The following is a 17,770-nucleotide window of genomic DNA, read 5'->3' as shown; positions in this document are numbered from 1 at the left end:
GTGAGGCCCAAACACACGTGACCCACTACTCACACAGTAGACACTGGTACTGGAGCAGTTCTCTTGCAGTTCAGACTACATCCCTGCACACATCTCCTGTTTGTGCAGAAAACCAAATTCATTTGTATGCACATATAAAAAGAAAATGTGTAATGAATTCCTGGGTGCGCCAGGACTAGTCTCGTTTCATTAGTGAAAGCGAGATGTGTGATGCATACGTCCAGTGTATAAAGAATTAACCAGGGCTACCCTGCCTACTCCTATCTGATCTGGAATAACATGGGGCTTACAACGAGATTCGTCGCGACTGGCTCATTCCCAGGTAACAGCGGTTGATTTTAGCAAATACAGTTGCCCTTTTTCTAATTTTTTTGGGCAATACTACACTGAGAATCAATTTATTAACCCATCAAGCACTTTCATTTTTATAGATCAAGTTAACAATATGAGGCGCTCATCCGTTCCGTTTTTTTCTGTGCATTTTACAGCTTGTGATCCTGCATTTGTAATAGTAAAAGAAATCTGTAATTTCCAGAATTCAAAGAATAACATCTGAATGTGATAAGCGACTCTTTCAGAATTGTGTGTTTTTGCTTTAAAGTTTCTTATCAGCCAAGCAGAGGTTTAACAAAACCTATTGTCGAGAAAATATTGAAAATATTTAGTCAGGCATTTTGCCAAAATTCAAATTAAGTAAATAAAATGTAAGCACATACAAAACAGTTCATTTTACGTTTCATGTGCACTTAATGAGTTTCCCAAAAGTGGATTACAATTGGTAGGTGATTTTTAGACTGCATTGCAAACCACACGCATAAAGGTGTCCAATTGCCCATTTTCAAGCATTCCCTTCTCCCGTCTTTTGTTAAGTGGAGAACACCATTCAGTTCATGTATCTTTGCAAGAGCTTTTCCTTCTTTAAAATGGAAGGCCCTTTTTAGTGCCCAGTCTTCTGTACCAGCCCCCATCCCTTGCAATGGTGAGGTGCGAGTTTCTATTGTAGCGCCTGTGGCTGAAGAGCAGGTGTGAATGGGCGCTGTCCCAGCTCTGCATAACAAAGCGGCGAGAGCTTGACTCTCTTCAGCTGAGACCTATTTCACCTCTTGGCTACCCCTGCAACACAGAGCCATAGCTTCATGAGGAGGGGGTGTAGCCTGCCTATGCTGATCCTTGGCCCTTTCCCTCATATTTTGTTTCATTTCGTTCTTTTTGCAATCACTCAAAAGAGTTGTGGAAAGTAATCTTAACACTAAATACTGCTCCATGAAAAATAATCATTTTCAAAACTGTATGTCCCTAACTTCCTTCGGGTGGAGGAAAGGATATAGGCGGATGTCCAGTTAAAGGATAAAATCACGCTTTTTTTATGCTATACCATGCGAAGACTAAATCGTAATTTAAGAAGAAACAAGTTAGTGTGTATAAGCTCAAAGAAGGTCATGTTTTCCTCACGTGAACGGCTGTGCAATTGCAAGCTGCACTTTGTTCAAATTGGACTTTATAATAACGAACGGACTTGAAAATGTAAAATATTTACAGCTCTGATGAGATGGTAGAGTAATCTGAATTAGATAAAGGCATGCAAGTGTGCTTCTAGAAGGGCGCTCATTCAAATATATAATACATGTTTTAAAGCAACACAAGTTAGTTGCAAAACTAGAAATCTGCAAAATACTTTTAAAGTAAGTGAGCATTGAAAACATAAATTACAGGTTATCAACATTGAATTATCAATGGTAATAGTAGAAGGTGACCGATAATTCCCTGACCTTTGCACCTGGAGACCTGGTTTATAAATTCGACTTGTGGACTGCATTTTATGTTTATGAACACATTATCCAGTGTGCCTGTGATACTACTTTCCAACCACAGGTGCTCATAATGTCCTAGTTTCTGCAAATATTGTCTTCTGGTCCAGTGGTGCACGCACACGTCTGTGTACAGCACCTCATCTTCGAGATTCTCTTTCCAATAACATAATTTTCTATGTACAGCATCTCGCTATTTCTTAAAATTAGGGCTGCACTTCATCAAACTTTAACAAATTATATCCAGAGATACCGTTTCATTTTTCTGATAGCAGGTAGTACTGAAGCACGGTATTTCAGTTTGCTGATAGGAAGTTCTGATACATTGGTAAGAGGGGAATAGGGAATCATAGACATCAGTCATGTTCCCATTGTGCCAGCTGCATTCGAGGGTCTCAGCAGAGGATCGTTCTAGCTTGGCTCTGCCCCAACCTTATCTGTGCTGCTCTATTCTCAAATACAGTTCTCCTCAGGTGGCATAAAGTCACGCCTCTTTGTCTGACAAAGTCATGGTAAATATCAGTAGACAATTACTGCTGGTTCTTCAAAATAGTGTGTTTTCGAGCCCCAAATGAAACAAAAAAATATTTAATAACAATACAGGGTTTCGCATCAAGTGTGTAGAATTCCTATCACCTGACAAGTTTTCATGTTGTTTTCTGCATTAGAAGAATAGGCCCAAGTGAAGGAAGTCCCTCATGCCTGCGGACCACTGACTTCCATGAAGAGTCAAACCATTGGTTCATGACCTTGTAGGTATATGGGAGGTTGACTCCCTGTCCCTCCATATTTGGCCCCCTCTTTCAGCCCAAAGGAGCTGACCGAGCCATTGGCATCTCTCATACAGTGGATAAGTGGGTTGAGAAAATAATGGTCAAGCAGCAAATGATCCTATCAGCAGTATTCCCACAGTCAAATCAGAGAAGTGTCTGGGCCAGGAATCCCAACATTTTCAGAATTTCAAACCCCTAGGGGATTAGTTCTTAAAGAAGGGAAACATATATTGGGAATGTGTGGAGGAGAGTTATTAGAGAACGCCCATCATAGGCCCCATCTAACTGTGTTTTAAAACCGCCAGGTCCTTCAGATTATATAAGGTCTAAATAATATCAGTTAAGATATTAATTAAGATTCCATGGGATTCCCTGGAGTTCTCCAAAATCAGTATTTATAAAGGGATGAATGAAACTCACCCAGGAGTGGATGAGGTGCAATACACTGGGGGTTGCAACTTTTCAAAAGTATCAGGTATTTAATGGTCAACCAAGAGTATTGTCGGTAGTGCATTCCACTGCTTATCTGGAGTCCAGGCAAAAAGTGGGGAGATGCTTTGAGGATTTGGAAGTCGAGATGAGTTCCGGTTTCAGGTAGCTGATGGAACCAGTGTGTCTTCTCACCATTTTTCAGGTCACTGAAAATTGAGTTGAATGGTACTGTGTCCTGTGCTGAATAATAAAGTACTGGAATATTTCATGAAAACATCCTAAATCTGTGTAAAATGAATAGGTACTAGCCAAAAGATTAGAAACATTTTTCAGTAAAATTAATAATTTGGTCCCATTTTTAAAAATATTTTTCTGTAAACAGTGCACCCAAAACCTCCTGGTGAGGACAACACATGTTCACTGAGTGTCATAAAGAGCTGCTACCAAAACATCTTCCACTGTTGTATTAAGCATCTTGTCCATCCATGTGCGGGTTGGTGTTGCTGTAGCAAATAGGAATCAGAATAATAAATACATGAAAACCCTACTATAATTTATTACCCATATGTTGCTGTGCTTCTAAGCATTAGATCCTGCAGCAGTGAGCGCTACATGCTTCTCAGTGAAGCACTGAGGTCTCACACAGTGACATACATCTAGTAAAATGCTGTATGTCTCCTTTGGTGAAATGGTTAAGTCTGCTTTAGTGAGATTCACACACGCTCTTCCAGAGGTGGCCAGCACGGATCGGAGGTATGGGGGCAGAGGCGGGAGGGGGTAGGACACGGGGTAAGCGGGCAGCATTAAATAAAATAAAAAACGTACCTTCTCGCCGCTTCCTCGTCGAGTCTCTCCTCAGCAGTCCTCCCTCACTTACCTGAACACCAGGAAGCAAACCCAGGCTCAGAGTCAGCCAATCACAACACTGAAATAGCAGCGTTGTGATTGCTCTGAGTGCCGTGTTTCAGCACTCAGATGCTGACTGGTAACCTGGGCATGTTCTCCATGCAGGCTGTAATGCAGCCTGCATGGAGAACATGCAAAGTACGCACGACTGTTTTGGGCGCCCAAAGAGGGCTGGCCAAGCAGTCATTATGCACTTAGGAGGGTGCTACCACTCCTTCCCTGGCCCGACCCCTCACACAAAGCTGCGGAAGTAGGAGACAAAAATGATAACGCGAGTTATCATTTTTCTTTTCTCTTTATTTCACTGCTAAAAAGCAGTGGGGAGACGCTCCTCTGACTTAGCAGAGGAGCCACCACTGCGCTCTTCATATTAACTGACAGAGAAGAAAAATTGTGGTTGGATGGCGTTGTCTTCTACCAACTCTCAGCTCGTATGACTAATCTTCCTCTCTGTCCACATGACGCAAGGCATACTGTGGAACTTGGAGTAGGAAATGGTTCCCATGATCTCCACAGGCCAAGTCAACATGAGAATATTTGGGATTACTGTCCCTGGGACCTGCATGATCCGAAGACAAGACTCACGAATCACTGAGTATTCTAAGCATGCAACCTAAGCATGTGTTGACACTAACAAGGAAGACCTTTGAATTTTCCATTTGTCATGTAATGCTATTGCACTCTTGGGAAGGCAATAATGCACTGATGCATAGGATCCCCGGGGTCATACAAAAGCCCTGAGATTTCACATGGCCCACTAGTATCTGTCGCAACAAATTCAGTTATGCAGTATCAGACCACAGGAGGTAGCCCGTAAACCACAAGGAGACTGGGGCAGTAATCTAGATCAAACAACAATGTCTCAAACAAGGGTATCATTAATAGAGCAAATTTAAGCAGCACAATCAATTGCAGTGGATTTAATCTTTGGATCAAATCCACTGCAATTGATTGTGCTGCTTAAATTTGCTCTATTAATGATACCCTTGTTTGAGACATTGTTGTTTGATACAAGTTCAGTGATGCAGCAACACATGGCCACCATGAGCACAAGGAAATCAACACAGCAGTGCCTGCACTGTCATACTGACATTCTCTTTTGCTCCACCATTATCCTATGTTGACCTGGCCCATTGCAATGTAGGAGAAATCTGACAGGTAACCATGACATGATAATTGCTATATGTTTAAAAAAAAAAAAAAATGTAAATTAATTTTCAAAAAACAAACAATGACAATACAATACATACCCCTCTACAAAAAGCACATTAAACACATATAAAAAAAGGACGAAAACTCAATTACATCAATGTTCCCAAATCTCCTACAATTGAACGACTTGTATTGAAAGAAAAATAAAAACCATAAAATAAAAATCAATAATAAAAAAAAATAAAAAGAATCAACAAACATCTGCTCACTCAACTTAATCGTGAGTTACAGAGTCGTATCGGAATAATGTCGCATCACTTAGGCCGTATGTTAGCCACCTCTCCTGTTCCCTTGGCATTACTCCCCAAACCCTTCACATGCATCCCTCTACTTAGCATCAGCCACCCTGTTCAATAGAAAGGCACGCAGCGGTTCCCAGATATCTCTTGGTCTCGACATTGTTGGTAATTCTTCCGTATATACTAACATATTCTCTTTGCAGTAAACTAGGTCTTTTAACCACTGTTCTACTTTCGGACTTTACCTTCCCCCCCAGACAACTGCCACTCTGCGCGCAGCTATCATTAAGGCCAATCGTACAAATTTCCCAGTCGCACCCCTGAGGTGTGGCACACAACAAAGCAAACAAACAAGCGGGGTACACTGAAGCTCCACCACCGTCATAATCACCAAGTTCTTCACCACGCTTTCCAGAACTCATACACCTTTCGGCATACCCAAGCTAAATGTAAAAAATCCGCACACCCCTGACCACAGCGGACACATCAATCGGATTCACACAGCCCAAAACTATGCAAACGCGTAGGCGTGTAATATACCTGATGTATATATTTAAAATGTATAATGCGTAAATTACCATTCATACTGAGTACCCCTGTCAATTCGCATGTATGCCTCCAATCCTTTTCTGTAATTGGCTCAGTAAGACAAGCATTCCATTTCTCCCAACTATCTGGTTCAGTCATACATTCTTCTTTAATCAGCTTGTACAGTCTGAAAATCAATTTTTTGTTAATGGGAATGGTGAGAGCAAATTGTAGTGATAAAAGTGTGGGAGGTTCCAGAGGGTAAGTAGTATAATAAAGTTTGGCCGCGTGTCGCAATCTATGCATCGCAAACCTGAATAGTAACGTCTGATTGCTAATGTATTGGAGATCGCCCGATCTAATAAACGATCCGTCCGGATATATGTCCTGCATTCGTTGAAGACCTGCCTCGCAGAGTAAGCGCATTTACAGTGCGTCGTGGGTCACTGACATCGCAGCATGGTGCTCTATGTACATGGCTGGTGCATATAGTGGCAACGTTTGCGCCAATCACCCAATTGCCTGCCAGGCTGCTATGGTCGCATCTACAGCATTTATTTCAGTTTTCGGGGTGCCTCTCGCCTGGTGAGTAATTATACTGTGTAGCGGAACAGGAGAAACATCTCCTTCTTCCACTGCAACATGCGGAGTGTATGCATGTGGTCTTAGCCAATAATACACGTATTTGGCCTCCGCACTCAAGTAGTAAACGTAAAAGTCCGGTGCTTCAAACCCCCTCGTCATACCCACTAGTGAGAGTCGACCATTTCACACGGGCATGTTTGCCGCCCCAAACTAGCCGTAGCAGCACGCGCCGAACATTATGGAAAAACTCCTTCGTGAGCACCACCGGGATGTTAACAAACAGATATAGAAACCGCGACAACACCACCATTTTGATCAAAGCAATACGCTCCGCCAGCGACGACAACAGTGAAATCCACATCTCCACCTGCTGTTCCAGTTTAGTATACGCTCTCCCATAATTTTCACGTATCACCATGTTTGGATCTCTATGAACCCACACCCCTAGGTATTTAACCAGGTCCGTAGACCACACCAGTGGGAACTCTGTGTCAGGTTGCAAGGTGGACTCTGTCAGTGGAATAATAATAGATTTGTCCCAGTTAACAGAGAGACCCGATAGGCGACTGAATTTGATATACTCGCAGAGTAATTGCGCCAGGTAGCGGGAAGGCTCGCGAACGTAAAGTACCATGTCATCCGTGTATAGCGAGATAGCTACTGGCCGGTAGTTAAAATTAAGCGTCGTCTCTCTATGCCGTTGCCGAATAACACACACAAAGAGCAGTGGTTTCAACGACACCCCTGACGTGTGCCCCTCCCTATGTTGAAAGGTCCAGAAGTCAATCCTCCAATTCGCACCCTAGCCCATGGTTCCGCATAAAGTACCGCTATCCATTGCATAAATAAGGGTGGGAATCCCATCCGCCGCAGAACAAAAAACATATTTCCATTCCACTAAATCAAATGCTTTTGCAGCGTCCAGCAGTACAGCCGCAGCTGACATACTCGGCTCAAGTATGTGGAACATGGAAAATATAGTCCGGAGATTATGCGATGTGGATCTTTCGGGTATAAAGCCCGATTGATCAGGCAACACTAGACACGACATCAAGGGCAGCACCTAGTCGCCAAGATTTTGGCCAATATCTTCGCATCTATATTGATCAACGACAGAGGGCGGTAAGAGTCACACCTGTCCGGGGGCTTGTCTTTTTTGAGCAGAGTAATTATCAGTGCTTGTCGCATTGTCGGCGGTAACTTCCCGGCCTCGTGCGCCTCAGCATAGATCTCAAGTAAATAAGGTGCAAGTAAATATGCATATCTCTTATAAAATTCCGCCGTGAGGCCATCTGGCCCAGGTGCCTTACCATTAGGCAATGCCGAGATTGCTGCCTTAATATCCTGATCGTCTATAGGTATGCAGAGATATTCCCTGCGTCCGTCAGAAAGCCAGGCGCACGCCAAATCTTCCAGATAATCCTCCATCTCAGCCTCCATCGCACCGCCCTTGGAGGTATATAATTCCGCATAGAAACCTCTGAATTGTTCTGTGATGGCCGGCGGGTGGTAATGCTCCCACCCGTCATTGTCGGTTATCATATCTATACCTGTCTGCTCCAGTTGGTCCTTGATCTTGTTCGCCAATATGTGCCCTGGCCTGCCTCCCTCCCCATATCGTAGCGCCGTGTGCTTGCGTGATAGGTACTTTAATTCAGTTTCAGCCAATGTCTGATAATCTTTGAGTAGCACATTTATGTGGGCCAGTGTGTCTACCGCATGTGACGTGGCATAATCGCATTCTAACTCACGCAGGGCGTACTCCGTGTTTTAGAATTGTGTCCTAATGTCTTGCAGTATACCTGCCGCGGTACTAATGCACACTCCCCTAATCATGACCTTGAAAGCCTCCCACAACGTTGAGGCCTCGTCAACTGTGCCCTTATTTAATGCAAAGTAGTGTTCAATGGCCTCCCTCATAGCTTTATCATATATCGGGTCTAGTAGTGCCTCAGAGCGCAATCTGCATGTGAATGGATGACGTAAAGCCGATGAGATCTCCAGGTCTAACTGTACGGGGTTGTGATCTGACAATGTGCGTGGTAGATGTGCTACCTCCCGCACCCAATTCATGGCCTCATCTCCCACCAACCAGTAGTCCAATCTTGACCAGCTACCGTGTGAGGGCGTCGCGTGTGTCCCTTCTCTTATTAGGGGGTTCCTTGCTCACCACACATCACTCAGGCCAAACTCTTCAATGGCGCAGGCGATGTTCCTGGCTACCTTGGGGGTTCGGTGGGTCAATTCGTTAGACTTATCCAAGTCTGGGTTTAAATATGTATTCAGGTCGCCCCCCCATAGTAAAGTGGCCTCTGGCCAGCCTCTCAGTGCACCATACATCAGAGAAAAACATACTGGGTCATCCACAATGGGACCGTACATGTTGATTATGCTAACCAACGAGCACCCAAGATTCCCCTGTACCATCGCGCACCTGCCGTCCTCATCCACATACGTACAGGCTGGTTGAAACTCAACACCTCTTTTAACCAAAATCATTGTGCCCCTTGCATAGGATGAAAATGAAGCCGCCAATTTAAAGCCCGCCCACCTTTCTGCAATACCCCGTTCAGTGTATTTAGTCAAGTGGGTCTCTTGTAGTAGGGCTATGTGTACTGATTCAGATAGGACAGTACTTGTCTTACTTTTTTAAGTGAATTGAGGCCCCTCACATTCCAGGTTAACATACGAAATGTGTCACCCATTGCCGCCTCTAGCACAAGCTGCCCATCCCAGTAATACCTCGAGCGACTGTGGAGGGACGCAGGCAACATCACACCCAGGTGTATCATCACATTTTCCATACCGTGCTCCAATCGACTTCAGTGCAACATGTATAAAAAAAACAACACCAATAGACATATCCCTCACCTCCCATCCTCCTCCCCCCTCCCACTCCAACCTCCCAATTAGGTCGAGATCGAAAACTGCCCCCCACCCACACATACCCCCCATGAACCGTACAACTCGACATTTGGGGAATACCCTCTAAGGAAAGAGGATCGGCAACGATTACTCACACCGAGGTGTGGGTGCCTGATGGATACTATGGAATTCGCCTGTGCACAGTAACAACGATAATCAAAAAACAGTTTGTGACCCGTGGTCTAGTATCTGTGCCTCCAGTCCGTCTCCAATGTCACCTTGCTCTCCAATGAGCCCGTCCGCAGTGTCCAGGCGAGTACTCCATCGGCCTCTGTGCACCGTAGTAATCCACCTCACTCCACCCTTTCTGCCCCGGATACCGGAGCTGCAAGGCCGCCGATCCCCACTCTGTTCGGTCTTCAAGCGCAGCAACCCCCGACTCGGGTTCAAGTCGTGTCCGCCCGCATCCAATGCATGCATCAAATCTTACGCTCGGGGGTCCGTTCGTCTTTACTCAGCCAGTCCCTTGCTCCACTCCGCCACGGTTGCCGGCACATCAAGTTGCCGCAGTCCCCTGCCGCGGCAGCGAGTCGCGTTGGGCCAGTCTCCACTTACTCCGGGCATCCGTACGTGGCCCAGCAGCTCAGATCAGAGCGGGCGCCATTTTCCCCATTGGCCGCACCGATGCAGAGGCAGTTCTGTTAGACTATGCCACGATGTCTTACAGGGGCGAGATCTTCCCTACTCACGCACCCGGTCCAATTGTCCTGACCCACAGGGTCCGAGCAGTGCCCAGGCGATTGTTAAGGATGGTATGAAGCGGATAAGATATCTGGCTGACAGAGCTCCCTCAAGAGGCAGCCATTCCGCCTCGTGCCGAAGCCTCGCCTCCGATAATGGCTATATGTTGTCAGGGATTAATCTTAAGTGGAGGAATCCATCCACTCATGAGACCTCTACAGACTTACTGGACACAATGCCCAAACCAGACACTGTCAACAGTCATTCATCCATCCAAGACCGGTACAATAAGTATTTAAGTATTCGGTAAGATTGCGTCAGGGCTGCCTCATCAATTTGAGAGTTCTCGGCCTTAGATTGAAAGATGAGGAGGCCTAATTGTTAGGTAACTTTTTGATTTGTTCTGAATAATAACAATGGTTTATATAATGAGTATTGCAAATGTAACTGAGTTTAGTTCCTTGAATAACAGATCATATTATTCTCTAACTCAATAATATTAGCTTTGTAAGGCTGAAATGGGCATTCAGGGATTTAAAAATGTGGGATACATTCTCTGGAGTGATGACTGGTACGTTCAGATAAAATCAGTATCAACAGTGGCACAAAATCATCAGTAGTGCAGCATGGCCAGTTTAGTATCTGCCAGAATGATGGCACAGAGAGTTAAGGCTTTTGCGACAATCTGTATTAATCTGGGTATCAAAAGTTCAAAACTTAGCAAGGTAGTCTTAGCACTCCATCCTTCTGAAGTCAGTAAAATTATAACTGTTAAATGAATAACAGCAAACTCTGTTTTTACAGCCCTTGAAAATGGCAACAAGTGTCCAAGTATCATAGGTGATTTAGTATAGCAAGTGGCAAAATATCAATGGTGGCACAGAATTAAAAGTGGCTACATAATCACAATAGGTATAATAGGTGGCTTGACTTTGACATGGCAAATCTGTAACAAAGGGCTACATAAAACAAGTTATTATTACCAGCAATTTTGGGCCAGGAGAGTCTCACTATCACCATTGGTGCATAATCACAAGTGGCTTTATAACACCATAATTTCATCAGTATAGCATCACCAGGAGCTCAATTTTCAGAATGGTGCGGTGATTCAGCATCACCAGTGGGTTAGTGCAACCAGCTATATTAGTATCACAGGTGTTGCAGTATCAAAGATGGCTCAGTATAAAAGATGGCTCAGTATCACATGTGGAATAGAATTATCAGTGTTTCACTATCACAGGTGGCAAAGGGTCACAGATAGGCCACTGGTAATACTGTGCTATCTGAAAGTTGACTCAATATCCTTATAGTCGATCATATGTATGTGGTAGCAGTTCAGAACATGAGCTGTAAAGCAACATGAGTTGGGAGTGACACAAACTGATCAAGTATGGTGGCAGTGAACCTCTAGAATGCTGAGTGGATACTGATGAGCACATGATATCCAGCAGTGTGGATGACTGCTGAAAAGTCAAGTAGGAAGATGAAGCAGGGGTCAACCTTCTCTGCAATTACTTTTTGTTTACAGTCAGAACGGTGGATATTATGGTGTTTCATCAAGGTCAAAGCCGTATTGATAATTGTGTGGGTTGCAATTTGTCATCAGCTTGGGAAGATATAAGGATGCCTTTTTTTCCGCTGACTTTACAGATGAGTTGATACTTGGGCCATAGCTGGCACTGGTCATTGGGACCTAGGTTAGAATTGCTAAGCAGAAAGAGGCTTTCTCCTGTTTTGCGTTTGTCTAAAAAAATAACTTAAATGAAGGAAGGAGACAACAAAAATATTGCAATGTGGTGGGGGTACATCACCTTCAAGGGATTTCAGTTAGGGTGACTAAGGGAAGAAACTAGCCTTTGCCGATGCTTTACTTAAAAACAGAGCGATGGCAGTTATGCATTGAACAGGGCCCAGTAAAATGTTATTCTCACAGCGGCAATCTTGTGTAATTTCTAGCTTTTAGGGCTTTTTTTTACTGTAAGGACATGTTTAACATTAAACCTATACTTGTCCTACTTTTAAAAATGAATGCAACTTTACTTATTCGAAGTAAGGCTTACTTAGGGAAAACTTATTAATATTTAAAAGGAGTGTCTAGTCCTGTCAAAAGGGGATATTTTGATGGGTCAAATTTACAGATTTAATTGCATAATAGATGGAATCTTTGATAGATCCCCTCCAAAACAATACACAAAGGTGGGGATGACTCTGGCCTTGAGAGAAGTCATGGAAAATATGAGGTGTGTAGACATATGGAGAGTTCTACATCCGACAGATAACAAATATTCCTTCCACTCCTTGATGCCCAGCACATATAGTACTGGAATGGTCCTGAGACAGAATATTTAGTTGGAAATGTCGACTTACACAAATATCGATTTGGAAAAATGGTGATTCAGAAATATCGACAGCAAGAATACCATGGTCAAGAATATCGAATTTAAGATAAGAAATATTGTTTTCATAAATATAGAAATCATTAACATTGTTTGCAAAAATATAGATGTTTAAAATATCCATTTGTTAGTGTTATGCATTTTAATGTATATTTTAAATGTATATGATGTATTTTTTTTTATATAAGTATTGTTTTTTTTAAATTATATCTGTTAAATTTTTAGTAGTTATGAATTTTATTTTAATACAATTTTGCCTTTTTGAGTTAATTAGCGGGTTGTGGGTTATAGGGGAATAGGGTAGGAAGTAATTTAATTATAATAAATTAATGAATATTTTGTATTTATTTAATTTAGAATTGATAGTGTTAACTATGGGGAAGTAATTTATTTGTAATTAATTATGAATTGGTTGTTAATTAGTAATTAATTGATAATTATGGTAATTGTGTAAAAATATTTAGGTGCGGGTTGTGGGGTTTATAGGGGTAAAGGGTGGGAAGTAATTTATTTTTGATTAATTAATAATGAGTTGTTAATATATATTAATTAATTGATAATTATGGTAATTGTGTACAAATATTTAGATGCAGGTTGTGGGGTTTATAGGGGTAAAGGGTGGGAAGTAATTGATGTTTAATTAAAAATTAGTTGTTAATTTATACTAATTGATAATCATTTATGGTAATTGTGTGATTTTTTTTAGGTGTGGATTGTGGGGTTTATGGGGTAACGGGTGGGAACTAATTTATTTTTAATTAATTATTAGTTCCTAATTAATAATTCATTGATAGAAAATTATTACGGAAATTGTGTAGGTAATTTTAGGTGTGGGTAGTAGGAGTATAGCGGTAAAGGGTGAGAAGTAATTTATGTTTAATTAATTAATAATTAGGTTCCGATTCTGATCTGGGCCGTAAAGCTCTCCGACCAAGCCGGATCTGGAGTTTTTTCTGCCCGAGCCGGAGTCCTGCAGTTCTACCGAGCGAGTACGATGCGGCCGCATGCTGCCGGACTCAGTTTGGTTGGACTCCCATAGAAGTCAATGGGAGCCGGTCGTACGACGCGTACATGGGCTCCCACTGACTGAATTCGTATGTCTTGCACAAGGGCGCACCCTAGAGTGGGTACGCGTCGGTGCCATCCGCACCGTACATGTCTGTTTTGGGGAGACCCTTGGGTCTCCCCCTCTGTCCGAGTCGTAAGGCTGCGAGTGACAGGGGGTCCGACGTGAACTCCCAAAGGCAACTTCCCAGACGTTTTGCGAGCCGGACACTTAGACTCGCACCGGCTGTCCGACGCGTGCATCGTACTGGCTCAGTCGTAAATCGCATCCATTTCACGGCACGGTATACTTACGGACGAGACATACAGAGCTGTTCGGACCCAGAAATTACTCGGTCGGTGAGTTTCACGTTGCTCATATCGTACTTGCTCGCTCGTACAGCTGTACGAGTCAGGCGGAAAACATGCGTATGGCTCGTACTTTTTCCGTCCGGATCTCTTTCGGTGCCCTTCCGAGCGAGATCGGAATCGGCCCCTTAGTTGTTAAATAATATTAATTACATAATTGAAAATCAAATATGGAATTTGTGCAATTAATTTTAGGTGTGGGTTGTGCAGTTTATAGGGGTAAAGGGTGGGAAGTAATGTTAGTTTAATTCAAAATGTGTTGATCATTAATATTAATTATTTAATTTATATTCAATTAGGGTATTTGTTTATTTTTTTGTGTGAGGGTTTATTATTGCTGCCCACCACTTTTACACATGTTGTACACTTTCACATTTAAAATTGGTCTTTTGTCCCTACACCTCATTGCCAAGATAATGGGGCTATTTCTGAGTTGGGTTGGTCAGCGTCAAACCTTTCCCCAGGCACCCTTGAATGTTAGCTTACCTCCTTTGAGCCTTGCTCTCAAGGGGGCAATACCATGTGTCACTAACTGCTGTGGGGGCACCCCACAGCAGTGACAAGAGGAGGGTGGCAGTAATCCTGCCCTGGGAGTAAGGATGACTAGGCTAGTTTCTGCCCCTCCACCCCTCTCCTCCCAGCCACCCCACCTATCTACTTTATTCATCTTCAAAGCAAAACATTATTATGCTACTAGAAACCCTTGAAGCTGGGTAAAAAAATGAAACAAATCCCTTATCGTCCTTAAAAATGATGTGCTGTGCTTAGAGAGCTTTCCATTGCCGATAACACATTGTCTACCACAGTATTTCAAGTTACTGTCACTGAATGGGTAGTGATCAGGGCAACGGAAGGTTTTCATTCAAGCCATCGATATATAGGGTTAGATCTTATATTACCATTTCATTAACACGAACAAACCTAAACTATATATTTAGCCTGGCCCTCCATTTCCTATGTAACGTGCTCTAAAGCTCCCACAGGATGTAGTCCGCAGTATGTAAAAAAATAAACAATAGAACACTAAATACAAGAGACATTGTAACAGAGCTAAAAGTATAAACTTCATTACAAAGACTTTAAAGGTCTAAAACAATTGAAATGCGATAAAACAAAATCTACATTTGTGGAACAAAAACTGGAGACTGATTTGCCAGTAGTTTTTTTTCTTTAAGTTTTTAGCCATAACTATTCATACCTTGTGAAGATTGACAGGCAGAACATTTTAGCTGTTTTTAGTAGCTGCAGAGAATATTTCACTTTGTGGGTGCATTTTCTTTTCATTGCTGGCACCTGTTAATAATGTATCAATATCCATTTGTGAACCTCACACGGGTTCCAAGTTCTACCTGCATATTTATCTGAAAATATGTACCTGTCTGTAGCCTTACAAGTAGAGTGGTCGACCTCGAAGTGGGGGAACCGGGTTCGAGACTCGGCAATGACGCTCAACATCCTGTGATTCTGGCCAAATCACTTTATCTCCCCGTGCCTAAAAAAAAAATTAAAATGTGTCCATCTGTAATGAAACTGTTGCTCTTGTGAAGGATTCTGATACACGATGTCTCGGGTCTTGTTCGCGCTATATAATAAATAAATAAATAATAAAATATATATATTATAGGGGTACAGTGCAGGGAGTACAATAATTAGTTGTTAAATACTATTAGTTTTTTAATTGGAAATAAGTTTTAATTGTATAATTAATGTATTTACAGTTTAATTGTAGCTGTGGGTTGGCGGGATTATAGGGGTAAAGTGTGGGAATTGAAATACATTTTTTGTTTTAATTTTTTTAATCAATAATCTTTCTTTAATTGGTAATTAAATATGTTAGTTGAGGAAGTACATTTTTTTAAAGTTAGATGTTGATTGTGAATTGTGTGGTGTTATATGGTAGGAAAATAAAAAAAAAGTAAATGTATGTAATAATTAATGGTTTTATTTCTAAATAATGTTTGATAAAAAATATTTATTTTTTTGGAAAATATTTTTTATTTTATTTCATATATTTGTAGGTATTTGTTATATGTATAACATTATATTATGTTTTGATTTTTTTATATTAAATATATTTGTATTTGAATTTTTAACACAATTATATATTTTTTTTGTACTATGATTTTAAATGGTTTTACTGTTGTTAAAATTGTGTTTTTTTAATTTTGAACAGACTGGAATGCGAATATGAATTGTTACTCCTCTGCAATCCACCACTTTCCCTACTGTTGCACTCACTGGAGTGGGAATATAAATTTTTACCCCGCCGCTACCCAACACTTTCCCGACTGTTGCACTCACTGGAGTGGCAATAGTAATTTTTACCCCTTCGCTATCCAACACTTTCCCTACTGTTGCACTCACTGGAGTCTATCCAACACTTTCCCTACTGTTGCACTCACTGGAGTTGGAATAGTCATTTTTACCCCCCCCCCCCCACTACCCAAAACTTTCCCTACTGTTGCACTCACCGCAGTCTATCCAACACTTTCCCTACTGTTGCACTCACTATAAGGGGAATAACAATTTTTACCCCTCCGCTGTACCCAACACTTTCCCTATTGTTGTACTCACTGGAGTGGGAATAGTAATTTGTACCCTTCCGCTGTCCAACACTTTCCCTACTGTTGCACTCACTGGAGTGGGAATAGTCATTTTTACCCCTCTGCTATGCAACACTTTCCCTACTGTTGCACTCACTGGAGTTGGAATAGTCATTTTTACCCCTCCACTATCCAACACTTTCCCTGCTGTTGCACTCACTAGAGTTTGAATAGTCATTTTTGCCCCTCCACTATCCAACACTTTCCCTGCTGTTGCACTCACTGGAGTTGGAATAGTCATGAAATTAGCATTTAAAAAACCTTAGAAATTCACTGAAAAAGCCACAGGTTTCAGTGACGTTATAGTTAGTTGGACATTTCACTCGTACAAAACCAGAGAAATTCGGCCGTTTTATATATATATATATATATATATATATATATATATATATATATCTATATCTATATCTATATCTATATCTATATATTATCTACTGGCGGTCGCCAGTAGATAGCTATAGTTAGGACCGAGTTCCCATAGGAAATCTAAAAATTCTATTTTGAATAACTTTGGCGCCGGTTGACGAATCCTCGCGAAATTTTCAAAACTAATGGGGCGCTCCGCTCAGCTCCTACCCTGAAAGTCTCGGGGTAATTCGTCAAGCGGGGGCTGAGAAAAAAGGGGGTCCCAAAATGCGTTTTCCCCATGCATTTTCCCGTAGGACCTTTAGTCGAAGGTACAGCCCGAACGGCTGAACAGAATTACTTGAAATTTGGCAAAGAGGTAGTCCTCAGGTCAGGCATGTGCCTTTTGCATATATGGTGTCAATCTGTTCAGTAGTTCCTGAGAAAATTGCAGTTAAAAGTACATAAATATCTATAGGCGCGCACGGTGCGCGCACCATAACGTGCGCGAGCGTAATTCTGATTGGTGGTTACATGTCAGTCAACATTCGAATCGGTCGAAATCAGGAAGTGTCGGCCGCCATTTTGTGTGTGACAGTGAAAAAGAAAGGTGGAGAACGTGAAAAGGGGGCAGGGTAGAGTGTTCCTGACCCCCTAGCCTTTGTCAGCGGGTCCCTGAAGGACCCCGAAGGGTGGAAAAAACTTATTTATTTTTTTTTCAAAAAATCACGGGGTGCGCGCAACGTGCGCGCACCGTGAAAAAAACTAAAAAAAAAAAATACATTTTAAACTGTTTATAAGTTTATAGAAGATATTAACTATGCTGTTCAACTTTATCCAAATAAAAAAAAAAGAGCTGAGCCTTTCCATATTACAGGATACAGTCAATCTTTAACTATATACATAGGTAGTTTATTGTAAAAT

At 42.0% G+C, this 17,770-nt stretch overlaps 1 protein-coding gene across 1 annotated transcript in view; it reads right to left on the bottom strand.

Moving 5' to 3' along the window:
• Positions 1 to 17,770, bottom strand: part of ILRUN (inflammation and lipid regulator with UBA-like and NBR1-like domains) — a 550,951-nt gene that overhangs the window by 131,467 nt on the left and 401,714 nt on the right. Inside the window, exon 5 of the mRNA XM_085643410.1 lies at positions 15,290 to 15,390. Within this exon, the coding sequence (XP_085499536.1) occupies positions 15,290 to 15,390 (101 nt within the window). The remainder of the gene's footprint in view (positions 1 to 15,289; positions 15,391 to 17,770) is intronic.

The sequence above is a fragment of the Triturus cristatus genome, chromosome 1_1 (assembly GCF_964204655.1).
Source record: "Triturus cristatus chromosome 1_1, aTriCri1.1, whole genome shotgun sequence".
Classification (NCBI taxonomy): Eukaryota; Metazoa; Chordata; class Amphibia; order Caudata; family Salamandridae; genus Triturus; species Triturus cristatus.
This window is presented reverse-complemented; position numbering and strand designations above follow the sequence as displayed.